General features: G+C 40.9%; 1 protein-coding gene across 18 annotated transcripts in view; it reads right to left on the bottom strand.

Moving 5' to 3' along the window:
• Positions 1–16,949: 16,949 nt before the first annotated feature.
• Positions 16,950–23,695, bottom strand: part of LOC142971806 (receptor-type tyrosine-protein phosphatase delta) — a 343,430-nt gene continuing 336,684 nt past the window's right edge. For all 18 annotated transcript variants that reach the window (XM_076112487.1, XM_076112472.1, XM_076112479.1 and 15 more), the window contains 6 exons: positions 22,987–23,165; positions 22,700–22,826; positions 22,359–22,484; positions 21,259–21,413; positions 20,919–21,054; positions 16,950–20,620 (listed from right to left, as the gene is read on the bottom strand). In XM_076112487.1, coding sequence (XP_075968602.1) covers positions 20,552–20,620; positions 20,919–21,054; positions 21,259–21,413; positions 22,359–22,484; positions 22,700–22,826; positions 22,987–23,165 — 792 coding nt within the window. In that variant the 3' untranslated portion in view covers positions 16,950–20,551. The remainder of the gene's footprint in view (positions 20,621–20,918; positions 21,055–21,258; positions 21,414–22,358; positions 22,485–22,699; positions 22,827–22,986; positions 23,166–23,695) is intronic.

Here is a 23,695-nt window from a genome sequence, read left to right as displayed (position 1 = left end):
TGCTGATTGATAATAGCTGTCCCTTCTGCACACACACATGATGCATATAGTCATCGGAAATCATTTCCATCTATCCATATATCCATCCATATATATATATATATATATATATATATATATATATATATATAGGTAGGTAGGTAAAAGTGATATAACTGATTCGTTCAATGTCTTATTATCCAACTGACCATTCACTCCTCTAAACAGCAGCATTTGCAAAATGATAGCAACTGTAACTATGCATTAGCTCTGGATTTGTCCCCATGCTGAGTCAGTGTGCATGGTGCTGTCGTAGAAGTGATTCGATAGAAAGACTTCACAGGATGCTGTCTTTTTGTTGTTAGCTTTTCCAAAACCAAAAAAGTAGCGATTCAAACATTTTGCTCCAGCGTAAGCTGCAAACGTTAGCACCCAGCTGATTGATTTACCTCCTCCATCTACATTAGAAAAGGCCAAATGAATGGTACTATATCCGAGTTTAGACTTGGGTGTCTTTGTCCTGCTCTATATACTATACAGAGAGGTGGACACTCCAGCAACCCCAGTACAACTTGCTATCTGAGACAGTGTAAGGTTTGCCAAACACATTCCTCATCCTCAAATCCTTAAAGGTACAATACGTTGTCACTTTTATTATAACTTTTAAAGCCAATCAGCATCCAAACAGGGTTTGTATATGTTTGATTAAAGCAATAACCGACTGCATATACTGTACGCTGTGCTAGAACGGAAAGCTTGACAGGCGTGAGAACAGTAACTAAGAGGGAAGCCGAGTTACTCAGTGCTTCAGGAACAGCATTATCCACAAAAGACACTTAAATTAGATGCAGCGCATCCATACTCGGCTCTCATGAGTAATGAAGTCAGCCATGTCTTCCCTGGCACAGTTTGTTCCAGGAAAGGTTATGGACGACGACAAATGAAGCTTTCTCCCTACGGATGTCCAAGCAACGACGGCTTTGTGAAATTACCGAAATGGGGAAAGTACAAAGTGACGGCAACGGTGCCTGCTATTTGTATTCATGGCAAACGACCTGCAGGAGGCCAAAGCAAATAGGAATTTTGGAAAGGTGCTATGCCAGGAGTAAGTGGGGAACAAGCAGCAGGAAATCACTTTAATGCTTTCAGCACTCTTTATCTTCTTCTCTTATTTTTTTGATTAATTCTGTGTGACCCTTGCCATATAAGATGTGAACTGGCATCGGTCATGCTGTGTTAACTGGGATAGAAAGAAAGAAATTCAAAATTTATAGCTAGAAAGGAGACATTATTGATGTACATTTTCCAACAACAATCCGGGGGCTGTTAATTCAATGTAGGCAATAATATTATTTTCAGGCCAGTCACAGACCATATCCATGATTTTTGCTATAATAACCGTGTGGTTCATCTGACCCTTGATGGGTGGCATTTTAATATATCCAGGTGCAGAACAGAAAAGGGACCCGATTCAGGCTCCTTTTTAAAAAGTACAGCTTTATGGTTTGACTTGTATGGAATGTTCTGCTACTCACATACAGCACAATGATTGCTCTCTGAGGAACACAAGCTATACGAGAAGAATATTTGGAACGCACGTCAGAATGATACTTTTAGTGACCGCTCTCCCACACTTGGTTTATTTCCCCAAGCCACCTGTCTCGTCCTATGTGGGAATACAACGCTGGAGAAAGCTTTCTACTGTACCACAAAGCAGCCGCAGCAGTAAATCAGCGGATGACCTAATCTAGGGTACGAAAGGCAACATCCTTTTTTTTCCCGCCATACCACATGGGATCTATTTCCTCTCAACATTAATAATACACTGGAGCATTAAGGCATGCTGCAAAAGCAGATGTATTCTTCCCCAGGCTGATTCAACTTGTAAGTATTTCCTCTCGCGAACCCTCCTCCCCAGTCCTGAGGCAAAGCATGATTACCCGAATTTAATGAGATTTTTAATGTGATTTTCTTTTCTTTTTTCTTTTTTTTTTCAATTCCTGCAAGACAATTCTTTCTTATGTACATACAGTGGTTAATGTTTGCAGTGTGATAGTATGCACAAATAACACAGGTTGACTTCCTCCTTCCCACGCTTCTTTCCTTTGATTGTGTAGGCCAGAGGTCTGCTTCTTACCTTTTTATATTTGCATGATGAAGATAATCCTCTGGGAAAGGCAACGAAGGAGGTGTGCAGTCTTTTTTTTTTTCTTTCTATCTCACTACATAGTCATTTCTGTTGCAGGGGATTACTTCATACCAATTTTCACAGTTTACACACCACCCAGACAGTGTGTGATCATTCATTTGCATCTTTTAATATCCAGTGCAATTAATATATTCAGTGCCAGAGGCATAGGTGTTAGCCAGGGGGTACTTATATTCCTGTAGTCTCTTCACTGTGAACCTAAAGTCATTTCAGTGTGATAGTCGCACTTGCAAATATAAACTTGACAAACTACTCACTCTGATGTTAAAATCCATAGGACCAACCTATGTCTGTTACCATTCCTCAGTCCCAGCAACAGAAATGTGTGTCACTGCAAGTGTTGGTACTTGTTTTGTCCTCAAGAATCCGCGCTGCCATCTGAAGGAAATATTCTCTCGAGTGCAGCTAAAGTAGAGATGTCCGCTTGTATTCACCGTAATGAAAAGTACACACTTGAGGATATACATCTCTGGGGTTTATCGATCACAGATAATCCCTCAGATATATAGCACCCAATAAAGTGGTATTTGTTGGAAACAGTCCACAAAATCCTCTTTAGTCTTATAGACTACTTCATATGTGCGTATGAATCATTGCGCTCCCCACACAGACAGCCCTTTTATGAGTGTGTACAAGTCCAAAAGTTTTTGATTGAAAAACCATGCAAACTAATTCTCTTTTTTTTGTTTTTATGAGTTGAATGACATTGTGAATTCATAGCATTGGTGTTTTGTTAATGCTAGTTCTCTCAACACAGGTGAAGAAGCCATTATGCTCTATTTTTTGTGCATTCAAATTGTACCTGTCTAGATCCTTTGTGAGCCTTTACCGTTCTATCGAGAAGTGCACACAGCTACCATACTGATCATACAATAGGTCCTACATTATGAGTAACTGCAGGGTAGACGGCATAATGGCAATATATCAGAAATGTTGGAGGTAATGTAGAGGTTAGCTAGCTTAGATGAAAAGCATTTGTGGATAAGCATTTGTTGCTAAATGAGGGTGAATAGGGAGTTTGGGTTGCTGCTACCCTTACTAAGGACTGACAGGGTTCATTGGGTGTATCCTGACTAGCTGACTGAGGATACATGCACATTTTCAGTTTGCACACATATGCAAAGATATGAGGTTCAGCATACAGAGCTCACTTTCTGAAATAAAACTGCTGTTTGGACCGTTGTCTTAAAAGCAGTTTGTGTAATAGGAAGCCCTGTGCAGTATTCTCTGTTTGTGTGCTCGTAGCTTAACCTCTCTGGTCTCTACTTGGCTGCACTTTTGCTCCCCTCTTTCCTTCCCCAGTCTCCATTCCTCGACAGTGGGGTCATGGTGCATTCTTAAGCACATGTCATCCCAAATAACGGTGAGAGCTGACAGACCTTTGGCTTATAACTCGAATGCTAGCCTTATATTTGGACTATGACATCACAGGGCAACGTGCCTGGTTTCCGCGCCGAAATTGTACCGTTGCTTGTTCCCACAGCACAGACAGCAGCTGTTCTCGCTCCATTTTTGAATGGAACGCAGGACTTCCTGTATTTCTTTTCGAGACTGATGATTACCATATGATCGTCCAACCAGAGCAATAAAAGTCAGAGAATTTGAATTTATTTTCTTGAGAAACTTCTTAAAGAAAATGGTGAGGTAGTCTGCAGTGAGGCTGAATAGAGAAAGGTCCACGTCATCAACACAGAATGCAGTGTCAACTCATTAGTAGATCATTTAAAAGCTCAGGTTATTGCGCTATTCTGTGCTCACATTAGTATTTTAATTAGGTATTTTATTAAAACTGCTCTATCATATAATTAAAACGATATGGAGACCACCCTGCGCCAGTCAAATCGGTGGTGAGGGGAAATATGAGCCTAAATACATTTATTTTGGTCACTATCCCGTCTTTAAATGATCATTTTAATGTACAATGAACATTGCAAACAGTTTTTTTTGGGGGGGAATGTCAGTATGTAACCTCGCAGTAGTGTTTTTGTTCACTACAAGTGACTCAAACTTAAATACAGAGGAATATGCTGACATGGCTGGCCAACCTACTGACTCTAGTCATTAGAGAACTTTGGTGATGTCTTCCATTGCTTTTTTTTTTTTTTTTAAGGGACTTAAGCAAAACAAGTCGCTGCCAAGACAGTTGAAGAGAGAAGACAATACATCGGGGAAAAGAGGGGATGTAGGGAGGTATGGTGGAGACAGATTTGAGAAGCAGAAGGAGTGACAAGGCTGCACATTAGGGCCGCTGGTGTATCGGAGGGGTTGTCGTGTGTGTGTTAGTGTCTGATTGTGACACTCGGAGTGCTACAGTCTGTCTAACATGTATCTGTGGCTTTATGAGCCGATGCCAAACATACACGGCTATGTATGGTTGGATTTTAAATGGTAAACACGTTTTAGAAGGAACGCGACTGAATGAAAATGGAAATATCCTCAGTGAAAAGTACAAGTTCATGAGATACGCCCAAAGTTTCTGAAAGTCAGGAGGGAAAGAGAATGTGACAGCGATTGTGATGACTCCTGAGCACAGATTTGACATGTTACATAGAGGATGGGTTTCCTTCTCTGGCGCTGGGAGACACTGTGGCAAATGAAGTGAGAAGCCTCCATTTATTTTCTCTTTAAATCCCGCTCAAGGTTTCTACTCCACTAACCTCCAATCCCTGCTCATATGAAAGACACACGCAGTCACATGCTAGTAGCTGGAAGAAATCATATTCATATTCGTTTTTGCAACATGTTATTGTTGTGATTATGTTGCGCACTTTAATTATTCCTAAATCTTGCTGAGGAATCTGCAGAGAAAAAGCAGGTTTTGGGGCTTAGGGGTTTGTCAGCCCTATCCCATGGGGGGGGGGGGGGTTCTTTCCCACAGGATTTCCGGGAGCTGTCATTGTAGCTCTGAGACAGCTCTGAATTTATCTGCAGGCTGACAGTGGAATTATAACTGATAAGGTAAAAAAATTTGACTGTAGTCGAAAGGAAGCGCTCTCTCTCTGCCTCGTTATATTAAAGAGCAAGGCCAAAAGGGGGAGAAACCATCTCTAATGGGTTGCATATGGAGGCTTACTATACAGAGTTTGGACGACACCCAAAGCCAATTATATCTCTGTACAAACTAAATCAGCACCCCAAGCTTTTTAGGGTTTTACATCTAATATTATAACGCACTACGAATGTGTTTGCCATGACACATTGCCCATTTCCCTGCCTCTCTCGTGATGGAAGTGGGCCACTAGATCATGGACCTTTTTTTTGTCTTTGCTGCTGTCATGTTAACAACTTGAGGTTCTTAAGGGTTTAATGGGTGCAATAAAATGACTGTCAAGTTAAGGGGCCAAAGCTATCCACTTCAAATAGCAAAGCCAACGTCTCATTCCCCTAAAATTACACTGCAGCTCCAATGCAAGCGTCCACCTGAAGCTTTTCTTTTTTTTACCTCTGAGAAACAAATGTCTTTATTTACATTTTATTCTACCTGGCAACCGTCGGAGTACTGCCCGATCATCCACTCAAATAATAAGCGGAATATTTGAACAACAAAGGGAGCAGACTTTCAAAATGTCTCCCGAGCGGAGCTTTTGGTGTGATTTCTTATAAACACACAATGTTGAATAAATTGGATTGTTCTGTTTTTAACCTCAAGCTTCAATCCTCCGTATATTCATACATGACAGTATATTATCAATAATGTCACTTCCTTTCAACCTGTCTGTAGATGCCATGTAGTGTTAGGTTCTCCCTTGCTTTAATGTTGGCAAGACTGCATTTTATTTACTCCACCAGAGAAACAAAATCCAGCACTAAACTGTAAAAGTCTTTGGTCTAATAGAGGCAATTCACAGCAGCTGTCTAAAAGATGGTAAGACTTGATCTGGTTCGTATTATCCTAAGAAGTGCATTGTAATGGAAGCTACAGGATGTACTCTGTGGACAAGCAGTTTATTTTTAAACATGAAATAGTTGCCCAACTCCAAATGTGACAGATGCCATTGGGTATTTGGTGAAACTTATGTTGGCACAGCTTTACAAAGTCTGACTCTTCCTTCAGCTACAATGGATACTTCTGGGAACACTTAACTGGCTCATCTGATCTGGCAGTAACATAATCCAAAATGTGAGTGGAATTGCTACTGTAATCTCCACACTGGTGTGCAAAGAAAAACACTTTCAAGTTCTCATTGTTGGCAAAAAAAAATCACTTCCTACAAGACCATCTGATAGTTCTTTGTATTATTCATTTGGTTCTGCATGTGAAGATGGAGCCTTTCTCTCTTTTTTTGGCCCCATGAATATACATACTTTTAACTAATATACATCTACTTATAAATACTTTAACGGCAGGATAATATCCTCTTGAAGCAAGGCAACGGACACATTTTTCTGAAAGAAGGCATATTTTAATCCATATTCTATATCTCTCAGCCTTCAGATGCTTGTGTTCGGAGGGGGAGGAATTGCCAACACAATCTACAAAATCAAATCCTATTAAAGCGCAATAAACAAGAAGACACTAATCCATCCCACGCGTGCCTCTGCCAACTCTGAGCCCGGCTCTTTCTGTGAGATACTGGCTGCAGTTGTACCGACTATTTACCAGTTGCTCGCCCACTCTTTCTCATCAGTGTAAATTAACTGTAATGTAGGTGTTTACCTACTGCAAAGTGGGCTTGATGCTTTCAGATAGGGCTGCAAGTTGTACATCATTTTTGGAGATTTTCATTGGTTTTGTTGTGAATTAGCCCCATAACTTCTGTATACATGAAAATCTTCTTTTATGCTAAATTCAAATCAGTTTTAGAATGCAGGCAGGTAAAGGACAACGGCATCTGTGATGCATGTTTTTATTTTATTTATCAACATATTTCTCATTTTAAGTTGGAAAAATCAGTAAGTTATGATAAAGGTAAAATAGTATTTTATTTTATGAATAATAGCCCCCTGTACTTGTGTCCATAGAATACTGTAATCCAGGTTTATATTCATGGGTGTGAGTTGACAGTGGGTGTGCTGGCATGAGGTGCAGAAGGGCTGACAGAGGTCTTTACCCTGACAGCTGCCCCTTTCAGTGAGATCACTAATGGTGCCATATCACTACAGCAGCGTTTAAGGCTGACCTCATCTACAGGATATAATGACTCAGCAATATTCAACTGCAAGGTGGTCCTCCAGTAGGGCAACCCCGTAGTGGACACAGGCAAAGCCACCAATCCCATCTCATGCACATTAAGGTAATTGACTTTATCAAGAAACATCCATCCTATATTGAATGACATCATACCCATACTTGGTTTACTACTAAGGAGGATTCTCCGGAATGGCCGTCTGCTGTGTAGTCAATCAAACAACGGCTTCAAGTGTGTTCGACTGTCAAGCCACCGAACGCTGCGACATGTTAACTGTCTTTGGTTATATATTCAATGTAGCCACTGTTTGATTGGTTAATTGGAATGAATCATTACAGAAGTATTGGTATATTGCATGAATGAATAACTAGACTATACATTGTAATTCAAAACTATATATTTTTCTTCCGACAAAGGTTTTATAGTCTTGCCAAATATCTATAGAAGCACATATCTCATGAAGCACTATATGGTATAGGGCTAGGCTTGATGTGTCAGATAATTGCACTTGTCATTGTGTCCTACATTGCATCACACAATATCTTGTCTTGGCACTAAAATTGCTGTTGTTTGCATTCAGTCACCGAAACAAAATGTCAAGACATTCCACATGAACTCCATTAAGGAGGTCCACAGACATGTTGCTATTCTCTATTGTTGTTGTTCTCTACTATTCTCTTCAAAAGTGTGAAGTGACATGCTGTTTTGCCCAGCTGGCAATAAGTGTAAAATCATTTAAAATGTGTCCATGCTAGATGCACACGAGCAAAATCCACAAGCTAGCAAAGTAAAAGTAGAGGTTGCAAACTGGAAACCAAACTTGTCTTGGCCATATAACCCATGTACGATAGCAAAATGGAGAGATATGTTCAGGAATTTGTTTCAATTGGGAAAGTTGTATTTGTTCTTTTGTGTCGGCCATGTTTTATCCTATCTATGAAGAAAAGCATTTGCCCGTTATGGGAAGACGCTGAAAGCAGAAACAGCCGATCAGTCGTGTGAGTTAAATGTTCTCTACTTGAGAACTGATCAGACAAACACATTTCCATAATCCATTTAGTGCTTCAACACTTTGTCAACAAAAGGAAAACCACCTCAAGCAAGCATACGTGCAGTTGAGCTGACGTTTTATTGAATATTGCAGTTTCCATACAGCTTTTCTAATGCAATACTTTAATGTGCATATGAATACGTGAATGCAATCTCGGCTACCAGCACCATAGAGCACGTAAAACCCGACAACAACCAAGTTGGCCAACTGAAAGGCATTATTAAAGAAGCCCATGACATTAGCCGTCACCAGCTAAAACTTTCACCTTGTAAAACACGTTCAAACGACAGGCAAGAGCTAATTACAATGATCTCTTGCTGTTTCAAATGTTCAAAGAGTGCCATTAAATTGCATGGCACAGCAAATGGTTAGTAGAGCAGTTTAAACAATCAGAAGGCATTACATTTACAACTCAAAGTACCTCTGGGGGGGGGGGGGGGCTCTGTTTTAGACTGGCAAATTGATAGGAACGTAGCTCCTTTGTTTCAAGATTCGGTTAACTGTGATGACGAAGCAGAAAAGGCTAATCAGTTCCCACCACAGATATAGGCGCCACTTGTGGGTTTTAGACTGAATTTAGTTGTTTACCAGCGAAAAGCTAAGTGCAGTATGAAATTCTGTCACGCCGTTCGGGGTGGGACTAACTCTGATCCTTGCTTTTTTTTAAAAATGTCTAGTGAAAGCACTAAAGGCTTCAACTTCATCCCTGCTGGATACGCTGTGGACATGGAGAGGTGAGACCTGTTTAAGGTAGTCATTTTGGTGCCAGGCCTTGACGAGGCAATAATAGCTCTTGTGTATACTTAGAACGGGGAAATGGTGCTGCTCCGTCGGTGAGGCTTCTGTGCGGCCTGCATTGTTTTATTTCCCTCTCGTAGGTTCAGCGTTAATTCTCGGTTACCGCTGTCACACTGACACATTTCAATTACATTGACGATTACACTGATGGAAACGGGGAGAGGGAGAGAACAATGAATGTGGGAGCTGTGCAATTGCCGTACAAAACTCACACCACCTTAAGGGAAGCTTCAGAATAAGGCTCCGGTGTGTGTTCAGCAGTGTGTTTGCGAGTTTGCACATAAATTAAATTAATCAAGACCGCTGCTGTTTTTAATTGTGAATTCCTAATGTAATGACCCAATGGTGTTAAGTAGTTATGTAGCCAACAGCCTCCACCTTGCTGTCTCAGCATCATAAATACACTAGATGGTAGGTTTTACAGTCACCATTACCATGGGGTGGGGTCTACACACACAGGGACTTGTACTCTCGCACACGCATACACAATCAAATGAGGCCTGCAAATTCCTCATCATCGCCGAGATGAGTGAAGCTTCTGCTGTACCCAGACATTAACCCACACGCATCCACAATTTTCTCAGGCTGACACTTCAATTAGGCTAATCCTGCCTGCATACAAAATGCTGCACTCCTACTCTCTGAACCGACGTTGCTGGAGACATGCCACACTCCTGTGCTTTTTCGCCCGCTCTGCATCACAAGTAGAGGAGCTTTTTCGCAGTGATGGAGGAAGCCAGAACGATCAGTTCCACTTCCAGGCAGAAACACAGAGGAGAGATGCAAGGAAGCAGAGAGAGGGGGGGGAGGGAGGAAGGGGAAATGGTGGGCGGTCGAGGGAGGCCAAAAGACAAAGAGGCGCTTCTGTGTGTTTCCCGCTTTTATGTATTCCACAGGCTAATAGAAGACATGGCGGAAGCCTACAGTGCAAGCTGCTGCTATAATAAACAACTCAGTGGTGTTCCTGCAGAGGCGTCCACTGTCCTGGTTGTGACTGGTTGGGGGTCTTAATTGTTTCAGTTGCTTGAAGGCACTTGAAAAAGGACTGTGAGGACAATATGGTCCCAATTACCAAAGCTCTAAACTTGGAAATTTGACCAACTACCCTACCAGTAGATGATAATGTGTTTGTACAATGATTAAACTGCAGGTACATTTTAATTGCAATTGTTTGTGAAGTATGTTGTATTGAGAGGGACAGGAAGTGTTGAAGGATTTCAAAGTGATATTCATTATTATATTCCTCGAAAACTGAGCAGATTTTCTGAAATCACATACTATCAAGGTAAAATAGGGGAGTGGGACTTCTGTCATTTGACCGGATGACACTGTAACCTAAATGTAATAGATTCACCTTGGCATCTGGATTTTAACACAATGATGTACAGTATTTATAACATGAATGCCAGTGGGTATGGCTGTGATGTTATGAATGCTAACAAGCAATGTTCCTGAAAAAATGTCACCGATGGATCGGAAGCAATTGCAGGCGGTCCCACAAATGTGTCCATCTGAGTTGGAGCGATTGCTGCCGTGTCTCGGTACGGTGCATCAAGACGGCGGGAGAGTGAGAGACAGTTTTCAGGAGGGAATAAATTGAGAAGCAAACACAGCTGCTGTGGCATCTTTTTTTTGTATGCGTTTGTTGGAGAGTTCAGGAGAAGTCGCTCTATTCCACCATTTTTTCTCTTAATATCCTCAATACACAGAGCAGAGAAACGCAGTCGCTACCCACAGTGCTGCTCAAATGCTAAAAACAATGTAGGTGTGGAGGCTGGTTTTTTTGGGGTTTTGTGTTACCCGTCACTCTGAGCTCTCAAGTGACTGTCGGCACTACATGGTCTTTCCACCTCCCTTTTCTTTTCCTCCCTCCACCGTTCCCTCTCTGGTATCTCTCTTCCCTGAGGCAGTACACGAGGACATCTAAGCCACCAGTGGGAATACAGTAGTTAATCTCTGCTAGTTAAATGCTCTTGTATGGCCGCGAGCTGTAGCAGTCAACCATCCCCTCTTTTCTGCTTTACTCGCTCTCGGGGGAATCGGTTCAGTCCTATTTTAATGTATTACATGAGGGGAAGAAAAGCTCATTTCAAGGTAACAGTTTTAAGCCCGTTTAGTATTACTATACTGAATTGATGGTTTGATTGGAAGTGTTTGGCAGTCTGCTTGCAGCTTTGACTCGAACGAGCAATGCTTTTCCAAGTTTCAGTCAAAGGTGTGGCATCGGCGAGAAGACTTTATTTTTGTCTGATTCGGTTCTCCATATGCCACCTCGTCTCATTTTAGCAAACGGGACACAAATTGTCTGTTGGCTCTACTTGTGCCAACCACAAAATCCAGCAGGTCTCCTCATACTCATTAGCATTCCCTTTGATGAGTTACCACTTTTGATGTCTCAATACATTGATCACCCCCGCACATAAACCACGGGCTAGCAGATAGAGGTGGCACTAACCAAACTGGCCTTCAATAGTGGATGTGCTTTAACAACCTCCCTGGCGTAGGTGCAAAATAACCATTACAACTCTGATTGCAGCTGCAACAGATGGAAGTTTGACTCGGTCGTCTCTTTTGAAGCAGTACCTTCAGTTAATCCTTTTGTCCACTATATTCAGAGTGCTCAGAATTGAGAACAAATTGGTTTGAGTGTGAAAAATATTTGTAAATTCATGTTCCAATAATGAGGTGAAGCATGAAACTGAAATTGTGTTTTGAAGCTGCGGGATGATAGACCTGACGGTTCTTAATTGTGTCGCATGACTTTGAAAATAGAAGCCTTTTTTTCTTTGATTCTGTGGTTGAGCGTATCATTACCTGACTCTCTAAACCTTTGTACAGGAAGATGACAGCTTTATATTATCCCTGATCTCATTTTGAAAGAAAAAAACTGTTGTGAACAAGACATTGGAACGAAGATGGACAATATGAAAGCCTCGTTGTGTATGGGGAGCCCCCTAAAAGCACTCTCGCTGTGGCAAAACATGGTGCCCCGTCTCCGCTTTCAGCTGAAATTATATACACCCTGACAGTGAAATGACTGCCAGCTGGTGATGGGGGAAAAAAAAGGGGGGGGGGGCATCTAATTTCAGGACAGCTCATTTTAATTGCATCCCCACCACCACCTCCAACCCATCCATGAATTGCTTAAGACCACATTAGGCTACAGCATTGCATTAACATTTGAACTTACACTTGCTCCACGTTTTCCCCCATTATATGCAGGAAGTTGAATTTTCCCATTACACCGAGTTAGTCACAGCCACTTTCAGTTAGCGGAGCTGCCATACACGGAAGAGTTTTATCATCAGAATGTATTATGTAAGATTGACTGCAGGGTGGTGTGCAAGAAAGAAAAAAAAAAACTCTTGGTATCAGCCCCGACGTCTAAAATGGAAGCATCCTATGCAGGGGTGGTCACGGGGCTGGAAACATTCAAATGGGCCAAGAGTGCTGATGCGTCCTATTTACCGGGTTGTAATGGATTTGTTTGTGGCCCAAGCTCCCCCTCCTGTCTCGAAGGAATATTGGGGCTTAGCTCCATTCACTTTCTGCTGCCCTGGCCATTTATTTTGATTGGGGAATGAAGTCCTCCACAGAGGCATACCCAGAATAATTGACACTGTGTCCTTTGAGGTCACAAAAATATACCCTTAGTACTTATCCCCTTGGTGAGGTGGCAGTGTATGAAAAGATTGCCGCTGAGCACCGAACTGAAGGTGTATTATTGCTTTAGGTTGCAACAAAAACCGGTCGGGGAGCTCGCAAATTATATTTCCTGTTCATTTTGTTCCAGGCTTGACAGGATAATTGATGTGTGCTGTGAACTTCCTATTGGTTTCAACTAGCCTATATGTTGTTTATATTTCCTTTGTTGTCCGTCAGGTGTAGAAGGTCACGAGGGATGCCGGTGGTTTGTTTTTAGGTCATATGGCTTAAACCTCAGCTCAACATTTAAGAAAATTTCATTTACGTACAGTTTCATATCAAGAAGAAAGGCATTAGATACATTTGGAGGTAGTGGATATTTTTTTCACTTTGTCTTTGACCACTTTGTTTGCGTTTGATCGCTCTGAGACTTGTTGAGTAACATTAGCTCAATCGATCAACTTAAAATGAATCGAAAGCTAATTTGATTTAAAGTTGACCTATTTTTTAATGCAAAAATCACACAAATTGTGTGTTTTTCCAGCTCCTAAAATGTGAATATTTTCTGGTTTTCACATTTCAAGACGTCACCATGAGCTCTGCCATCTTGTGAGGATACTGACGATTGAACGAACAATTAATCGCTTGAGAAAATAATTAGTAGATGAATCAATAATGGAAAGATTCAATAGTTGCAGCCATAGGGGTCTCTTGAGTACTTTTTTTTGCTGTACTCTCACAGGGAGATGTGCTGATGTACTGATTTAGTAATCTGGTATTACTATTAAAGTTATTGATATACAAATTCATTGACTATGTATGCATCTTCAACCGCAAACTAATTAACTAGACACCAGAGATCGGATGCCAAAAATCCTTTTTCCCCCCCTCACATCCACATTCAGAGATTAGATCCTGAAAGCGCCCCGATGCATGTCCACTCCCACATGAAGCCAACTAGGAATGAGAAGTGCACAGGCAGAGAGGGAAGGGGAAGCAGATGGCTGGCCGACAGTGGTTCTGATCACGGGGATGTTGGCAAGATGCTGAGCGGGAGAAATTAACCTTCAGAGGTTTTTACACTGCGGCAACTGTTGGCTCATGCTGGATTCCTCTCTGGCCCTCTCTTACTATCTCCGTCCTTTCTCCAGTCAAGCTTTTCGCTCAAGCCGTCTCCACCCTATCCCCCTCCATTTTCAGCAATTATTACGTCCCTATTTTCTCTCCCTCTCTTGCTTGGTCACAGAGGAAAACAAACCCATTTTGCAAAGCTAGCTCGGAATAACGGCCACTTCAAACTAAAACGTATAATGACACTGATAACTGCGTTCTTTCTACCAGCCGTTTGTGTTTGTCTTCCTTTCCTTCCCTTGCAGTAGTTACCAAAGGTCAAACCCTCATCTTGCTTCTGAAGTAGCTCTAATGTGATGCGCAGGCAAAGTCAATGTAGCGTCGGCAGCAGTGTCAGCTCTGATCTGGGTCCTTCGTCGTTGAACCGGGAGCCCGCTCACTTGAGGATCCCCATATGCATCATCATCACCAGCCTGCTGCAGGGCGGGAGTATCTGTCTCTCCGCTGCACAGCAGCCGTCACTATTCTGCCGGCAAAGGGCCCCTGGGTTGCGCTGCGACTGCGGACCCATAGCTGTCCATTTCATTTGCAGCACAGAGTTGCCCCGCTTGTTCCGCGTTGTGCCTTTTTAGTCCACTCAAGCCTTGAATCCAGGAAGTGCAACATCTGTTTACTCAGCTGCTTTGCTCTCAAGTGTTAATATGAGCTCTGCCGGCGGCCAGCTGGGACAGTGAATTGGTGACAAGAATGATGATATTGGGCCTGGATCAGATATCGGTGACGATGGGGCAGATCAGTTCATAGAAGCTGTGTTGCTTTGGTTTGCAGAAGGTATTTTTAAAATGCTGTAGAAAAGCATTGTCAATAAGGTAACGTTTGACAACATTTGTTGGAAGTGCAAATGTGTTGGATCCTAAATGTTATGAATGCCATAAGGCCTTGCAACACTCCAGGGACACCGAGGAATAGGTGTGGGAGAACAGTATACAGCGCAGACACACTAGCCTTATGTTGTGTTTTATCCTCAAAGAAGATGAACAATTTCTCTTTGCAAGACGGAAGGGAAGCGTTCAGTAAATATGCAGGCAATTTCAATTAAAACTTGAAATGTTCTTCTCTGCTGGAGATGTTATCTTTTTTTTTTCCCTTACTCGAGTTCATCAACTTATTTTTCAACAAACAAGATATTAAGCCAGTGGAGGTGTTCAGTAAATGACTTTGATTCAAGCATTCTCATACGAGCTAAGTCATTTTTTTGAGTTTTTTGATAAACACATTTGTCTCTGCCTTTTCTGCTTAGTTAGACGGTGACATCATCAGTTAGCTTTTGATAATTCTTATTGCAACCCAGTGGACTAAATACAGCTTTGTATTTATTCAATCGAGAATCAATATTAAATCAAATCAAACTGAATGGCATCGTGGGACCCCCCCCCCCCTACAGATTGAAGGTTTTGTTTGTTGAAAAGGTGCCGTGATTTACATATAATGAATATATTCACAGCAATGTTAATATGAAGATGGATGCATATGGAGCAGAACTGCCAACAGTATCGTATTAGTGCAAATTACTCCCAACCTAATGCTTGAAGTTGGTGAGGTGGTGAAAGATGATTGTTGATCAACACAGGAGCATTACAAACACAGTGGGGGGTGGATGCTGCGAGTGTCAGACTTCCTGATCTAAGGTACCTGCCAATAGAATTGAATTCTTCAAATGCAGCGTTATGTAATTATTTTAGAATCGGGGAGCAGAAGCTTTCCTTCTTTCAAAAGTGAGAGAATAAAAGAAACGTGTCGTTGTTGAATCCCACTCACTACTGTTGGCAAAGCTGCAACGCTCCCTAGTCTTCATTTGGACGCGTTTCATCAAATTTAGCACGTGGAAAATAAAGCACAAGGGGAGTGAGGCAAGCTGTCGTTTTCTAAGGCGGGGGGGGGGGATACATGAGACATTACTTGTGCGCAGTATTGTGAATGTCTGTATGGTTTCAAATGTCTGCAAAAAGCGCTGAGAGACGAAGCCAAAACATCTGCTTGACACATCTGAAGTGCGGTCTCCGGTGAAAAATAAAAGCTGACAATGGGGAAGCAGACATCTGCATTGGCATGATCGCTCAGTGAATTTAGAATATCATTTTGGACAATTTCCATCAAATTGTCATGAACGAGATGAAGCAATAATTGCTCTTGCCATGCTGTAATCCGTGAAAAATGTTCCTACATGTCGCGTGCAATTCTTTAGGCGTCATGGTGTGGTGATTCTAAACATGTCCAGCTATATTGCCTCTTCAGAGGCACTTTGCTTGCTCTGGCAGGTGCAATGATTAACTTAAGTTGCATATTTAGTTTGACGTGTTTTTGAAAAACAAACATCAGAAAAAAAGAAGAAGCACCTCCTACAAACAACATCTTAACCTCTTAAGTTGATAAAAGGTACGTCTTGATATTTATTACATTTTAGAGCTGCTATGATCTGCTATTGTGGATATTTTGTAGTAGACTCGGACTCAGGAATAATGCTTACCGAGCTCAGTGTCATACCAGACAGCATCTTTTATTTATATATATATATATATATATATATATATATATATATATATATATATATATATATATATATATACAGTATATAACTATAATTAATGTGCAATTGTTCCCAGTCATTCAAGCATTGCTGAAACACCGCCTGTGTAGACTTTACCTTTTAGTAGGTATTTTTTAAATAATCTGTGGCGTTGGTACTCTTTGTATGTATTTATATTTATGTCACGATACACACTTGCACTACGTTATATAAATATTAATATGTACCACTATTGGTTGTATTTTTCTGGCTTTAGCTGAAGATGGATCTTCTACCACTATCTATCAAAACCAGTGAAGTCATGTTTAACTGTCAATTAACGGTAAATCTGATGTTAGATTGACTATTTATTGTGGCCTAACTTGAGGTTGCTGGTTTAACTGGTGTTGTTAACTTAACACACATGTACATAATCGATGAGAAGCAGCAACACATTGCAAAAGAAAAGGTACAGTGTTTAAGTAGTGCAATGGCACTGGATGGTATGCAATGTGGTTTTAATTTCCGAGTTACAACACTACACCACTTGGTTGGTATGGTGAACAAAATGTGTGGTGAAAACAAAGGCAGGCAGCTTTGAAAACATTGCACATCTGTCAAAGGTTCCCCTGACGATACATTGTAGCTGACATCAGTGACAGAAACAAAAAGCAGAGCGATGGAAATCTGTTAAAACGTGGTGAGGCTCAGTTTCCCCTTTCATGGGAGAACTGTGGGTAATGTGTTGGACCCAGACCAGTAAGCGGGTAAAATAAGCTCCATCCGTCTTTTCAAGTCCGAGTGAGGTGGAGGGAAACAAGTGAAACGTCGATGCATAACACTGACATTTTTTAATAGAATTAATTTATAACAAATGGAACTTGTGTCAGCAAAGAACTGATTTTCACACAGACTTCTTTCGCCACCAATGTGTAAGAAAATAAAAAGCACTCCTTTCATTCAGAAAAAGAAACAGTTTACGCTTACAACTAATCAGAGGTAATTGTATGATCTTTTTAACAAGCCATTTTTTTTTTTTTTTTTCTTTTTTTTTTAACAATTTCATTATTTCATTTTCAGTCTATGCATCCAGACGAGAGATAGATAGAGAGAGAGCAGAGAACACGACGTTTATTTCTGTTAATGACACTCCAAGCTTGAATGGCAAAGCCACAAGAACAGATGGTTGGGGGACAGATTCTTCTGAAGTCATTTGCTGGAGTAACCATGGCATCGGGATGGATGCTCTTTTTTTTGCCACAAACGTATTTTGTTTTTTTTTGTCTTTTTCAAGAGTCGATACCTTTTTTGTGTTATTTACATACACACAAAGTGAACGTTTAAGGAGATTTTCTTTTTATAGATGGGTTCAAGTAATATATTGTTGGGTTAAGAATCAATAGGGCAGTGCATAGTACAAAGATAGAGAAAGTGCAAATCTTTCTACCTGGCCAGCTTTGGCCATTCTGCAATGTATCACCCTGCAGATGAGAAATCAATAGAAACAAAAAAAAAACATGGAAAGGAAAAACTGAGATGAGGAAAATAAACATCTGAGACTTGAACATAATGTAACATTAGCCACCATGAAGTTAAATAATAGCACTTTTATGTCTCACAATGATGACAAAAGTAATCGGTTAAGCAGACACAAATGAAAACACACAGCTGCTTGAGTTTACAAGGGAAAGAAAGCACCTGGAATGCACATCCACAAGGCTATCAGGAGGGTCCGGATGCTGCTCAACACGAACCAAACTAAAGCCCAGTCTCAAACTGTAATGCCATTTAATGAAAAGCAACATGCCGCACCGTTTAGGATTGTCGGCATAACAGAACGTTTAGTTGCAGATTGCGTTTCTCGATCCACTCTCTGTTGTGTCGTAGTGACGCACATGAAGGCCAGAATTCAAACCCAAAGGCATGAAGGAGAAACCCTGAGGTGATGACGTGTGCATCCGGCATTCTTTTTAACCAAATGAGTTTTTAGTTTGGTCATTTTAAAATCGGATAATTGCTGTTTTAAAATGTGACCGTGTGGAAAATCTGTTCAAAGCTCATTGCCGTTGTGACGGGCCTCTTTATCTTTATGTATTCTGCATTATCGTCCCTGTCTCTATGTCTGCGTTTGTTCAATATATGTTTTGTAACTATTGTGTATTCTTGAGTGTTTTCTGTGGAGGCCAGTGATGTATTTAGAGTTTTATTCTAATTTACTCAGCCCACAGTAAGGCCACTGAAAATGAAAGAAAAGATGAGCTTTGAAATGTTCTTATTTGCATATATAATCTCATTATGTGACGATGAATACAAAAAGGTAAATAAACTATATGGTTACAGTTGAACTAAATGCCTAGATTACTCAAAGGGTACATTAATATGTTAAATGAAACATTATAAAAACAGGCATAAATATAAGGCACTCTAAATGCAAAATGAAAAAAGAAAAAAATAAGTTCTTACCATTGGATGCTTTAAAGAAGCACAAGAAAGTGACTTCTTTGTACCTTGCCCTATTGTGTGGAGCGGTGATTGCGGCTGTGTGACCCCTCTGCCATTAATTACTGACTGTATGAGAGCTTGGAAATAAAATTAAAATAAAATGCACCAGTGATGCTTTGACTGGCACCCGACATTCCCGCTCCCACACCTCCAGTTGCGTGTGAAACAAGAATGTCACGAGTGAATGTCACATCCACATAGACCCCTATCTGAACACACACACACACATGTATTTATTGCACAAGAACAGATGCACTGAATCAGAATACAACTGTGTTCCTACTGATGTGCATTCCAGTGAAATATCTCATTTCATTTCCCCCATAGCGCACAACTCTCCATCATAGACGGTCCATCTTTTGTATACTTTTCTTCATATATTACGTCTATGTATTTAGAATGTTCTATTTATGCTTTCGTATATATTTCACATGTATTTGACAATCTGTACCATATATTTATAAATTCATATATCTCATCCAATTCATAAGGTTCTCTTCTCATCCTTCTAACATGGAAGAACTAAGATAATCGGTAGCAGCAACTTTATACTTTGCTCATCCCTGTTGATTCCACAAAGCCCCAGTTATTCCTATGGGAGGAGTTAATTACCATGTATGTGATCATGGACAAAAAACAAACAAAAAAATCAAAAATAACTCTTAAACAAACCTACATTTTGGTAGTGTGAATTCTGTTCTGTGCACCAAGTGCAGCAAAATGAAGGAAACGAATAGAAACAAAATGTCTTTAAAAAAAAAAAAAAAAAATCCTCTGCTAAATAGCACATACTCCAGAACAGTTCTACAGCTTTAAAAAAAACAATAACAATTACGTAAATACATCTTATCACTTTTTTCCAAGCAATAAATTTGTGTAAAAAAAGGAAATTCACACAGTTCAAAAAAAGCACATCAGCTGTATAATAAAGTACTAAAAAACTAAATCAATCATTTTTATTTATTTCATATATCATTTGAGCGTTACCCTCTCCAAAATTTAGATGATGAACGTTGTGACAGGAAAAGTGGTATTTATTCATTATTACTTTTTGTCTGTCTTGCTGTTGTGGACCAAGCATTGTCTTCTTTTTCGATGGTTTATCTGTGTGTACTTGATAGCGGAACTGATTTTTTTTTTTTTTCTTTACAATGTGCATCAAGTCCCCCCCCCCCCCCCCCACCCCCAATTCTGTGTGCCTCCGATGTCTCTCGTAATGGTTCATAATCACTGATGCATTTCTGACGATGTCATTATTGTTCATTTATATTTTTGTCGTGTTGGTTTCATTCAGTTTCATGAGCCCCCAAAATGAATCCTCGAAGCAAGAGAAAAGATAATTCCAGACGATGCTTCAACAGTCAGGATTCCCTCACTTTGTATCAAGGCGAGGTTTTTATCGGGGGTCGGGAAATACTTGGTCCTCCGGGAATCATCTTTTTCATTTTTTGACGAGTCATGTCACACATCCAACACTTAATGAGTTGTTAGCAAGGAGTTAAGGAGTACTTTCTCAAGCAGGAATTTATGGCTCAGAAGAGAGGCTCACTGGGTTTTCTTTCCAAAGGGCCCTCTGCTTTTTTCTTCCAATACTGGGTCTTTTACGTTGCATAGTGATCAAAGCTTCCCAGGTACTCCAAGCCAGCTCTGTAGCAGAACTGGTATTGATCCTGGAAGCACAGAAGAGAAGACTTCAGCTCACAGGGATCTGCCATCTTTGGTACATTGTACTTCTAACGTGACTATTTATCTTTTTTTGGTAATACAAAGGCGTTAGTAAAATATTGATTGGTTTAAAAGCATAGTTGGAATCTCACCAGCCCTTTTTATTTGGCAGTTATCAAATCGGTAACACAGAAACTGATTCCATGTGTTATCTAAACCATAACTAGTTACATTACTACCTCAGTACAGTTGAGTTATTTTTTCGTCTTAAGTTTAGTGGGAAAAAAAAAAAAAGCACCTCACCTCTGTCTGCACCATAGCTGGTCTCTGTGTCCGTAACATTTTCACTGTCTGAAAGATATCTACTACGCCCTCGTATCTCATTCGTTCCAAGACGATGCTGAGGGTGATGAAAACTCCAGTTCTACCAACACCCGCGCTGTGCGAGAGAGGGCAGAAGTGTCAGCGGTGAGGCCAGAGAAAGCAGATAAATATAGAAATAGTTCTGTCAAACAATGTACCATTATGCAGTATTTCTGTAGAAATATATTCTTTGCAACTCAATAGATGTTTGCACTCAGTTTAATTTTCTACGAAGTGCATGTTGTATCGTGTGGTGGGTTGATACTGGTTGATCACTTACCTACAGTGGACTGAGATAGGCCCATCTTGGCCAAACTGCTCTTTTGTTTTATGTACTTGGCCGATGAAATCGATGAAGCCCTCCCCTGATTTTGGCACTCCTTGTTCAGGCCAGTCTGTGAACTGAAACTGCCTTACTGTCCGCGACTGTCCATCCTGGAACAGAAAGAGAGAGAATGCACAGAAGCAGCTCTTAGAATCAGCCAGAGATATGCAACAATAACAGAGTAGAGTGGAACTAGGAAGGCAATCCGAGATGTTTCACAGACGGCCAACCCGTGAGCATCTCCATCGTGATCCGCAGCTTTGTGGGTTTTACAGTGCAAGATGGACTTTTTAGGTGCAAAGTAAAGCATCAGAGAAACTGTTGTTATTAAAGATTCCTGTCATTTCCTCTGAATGTTTTAAACATGAACACTGAAGATGCTAATTCCTTTGATGTGCTACCCTCGACAGGGTGCTTGGAGAATCGACTTTGAGGGTGTGCATTACTTAAGTGATATTGTATCCCCTTGATAAGAAGAGCAATCCCATTGACGAGACAGTGTAACATGCACTACAAAGGAAGGAGTCGGTGCCATTTATCTGTGTAAGCCTTTGATGGAATTAAAAACTCTGGCAGCTCGCTGCTGCCGGCACTCATTTGTTTTTACACTTTGACACGTGTCATAATTCCCACAAATATATATTTATCCTTATGTTACACTTTAGGCCATAGTTTGGTATAAACAAATACTTGATACAATGCCAACATTTGGAGTTAATGACGATTGCAATGTTGCATCTGGTGCTATCGAGCATGCCCAACACTTTCAAACAAATCTTCTTTCTCTAAGTAAAATCATGTGATAAAACAAATTGCATGATGGGAATTCAGAAATTAAAATAGCCAGTTGGTTTCTCAATAGTTAAATTATTATTATTTCATTTTGGTAATGCATCCAGTGTCCCCCATGACCCACGGTTAGGACACGACCCAGACTTTGAAAGGCAATACACTAGACCAAACTGTAAACTATAGCACTGGAGTTGGAGCTCTGTTCCAACAATGTCCCATTTTCTTAACTTTAAACTTAGTTCGATGAAACAAAGTCTGCTTACCCTGGCGTCAGTCACTTTGAACTCTCTCAGGATATACTGGGGCATGTTATACTCGGCCATGGGGTCCACCACAAAGTACTGGTATCTGGCTGACCTCTCCGCTGGCCAGTACTGGTGGCACTTTTCCTGTAGAGTGAAAAATAGAAGACCACAATGAGCCACAACATTCTCTTCATACACTCGCTTCATTGTGTTCATTCCCAGAATTTTCTTCATTCAATTCCTACTGCATCTTCAGCTGGTATTCCATATACGCTGTTTTGTAATATGCTTTTGTGTTTGTAGCCAGAAGGCGGTTAATCTGCCAAAAAGTGTGGAGAAAAAAAAAAAAGTTGGCTTACCCTGCCCATTTCTCTAAGCTTGGTGAGCATTACGACAATAGTGGAGTTGTGCTCCCAGAGCATTCTCCAGAAGTCCTCCGTGGTCTCTGCCAGTGGTCCTTGTGTGGCAATGTATGCTTTCTGTTGCCTGTGGGAATGCATTAGTCACATGATGGAAAAGTATGAGCATTGTATAAGTTTCTCTTATACTCTCTTATGACTCTTTAAGTTGCAAAAATGTGGTTTTTTCAAGTCCAATGAATTGATATACTGGCCATCTTATCAGCAACGGGTGTTGGAGTCCTTACCTGTACCCGTCAATGAAACTGGCATTGATGTAGTCGGAGCCTTCAACTCCCCGAATGGGCTGAAGACACACGCGCGTGGACTCGTATGGCATTATGTTAACAAGGCGGTTCTTGAACTTGTTGCAGGGAAGATTGGCACTGATGAATCGTGATGTATGGGCTTTAGTGTTGGCTAAACGCTGCATCGAGACAGAAAAAAAGACACCTTTGAGCACTGACATTCTGCTGTTTTCCTAATTACCTATTATGTTTGACATTTAAGGTGGATTGTACTTTACATAGATCTAAGCACTATGAACGATCACATGCTTTCGTATTTTGTCCTGCTCCCTAAGGAAGAATCCCCAATAATAAGTACGCACCAGTGTACTGTGGTTATATACTATTTCATGTAACCATAAAGTACAGACATGGCATCAGTGATTACTATCACAGCTGGCCTTTGCAGGGGGAAAACGGCATGTTACGATGACGACAGGGGAATGGATCCCCAAGTGGACAGCAGCAGTGTAATCTAAGCTGTTAATCATCTCATAATGGAATCAGCATCCATCACAGAGCAAGAAAGTAGGTGCGTGACGAGCATGGCAATACGGTGCATGCAGCAACAACAAGGGCTGCAACGGCTGGAAAAGGAGGGTTGAGACTCTCATTGTAAATGCAGAGTACATTGCTCAAGTCCCCTCTGTGGTCGGGGAAACCTGTGTTT

The sequence above is a fragment of the Anarhichas minor genome, unplaced genomic scaffold (genome assembly GCF_050575085.1).
Source record: "Anarhichas minor isolate MPS153535 unplaced genomic scaffold, ASM5057508v1 ptg000049l, whole genome shotgun sequence".
NCBI classification, from domain to species: Eukaryota; Metazoa; Chordata; class Actinopteri; order Perciformes; family Anarhichadidae; genus Anarhichas; species Anarhichas minor.
The sequence above is the reverse complement of the archived record's forward strand: the minus strand, read 5'-3'. Positions and strand labels throughout refer to the sequence as shown.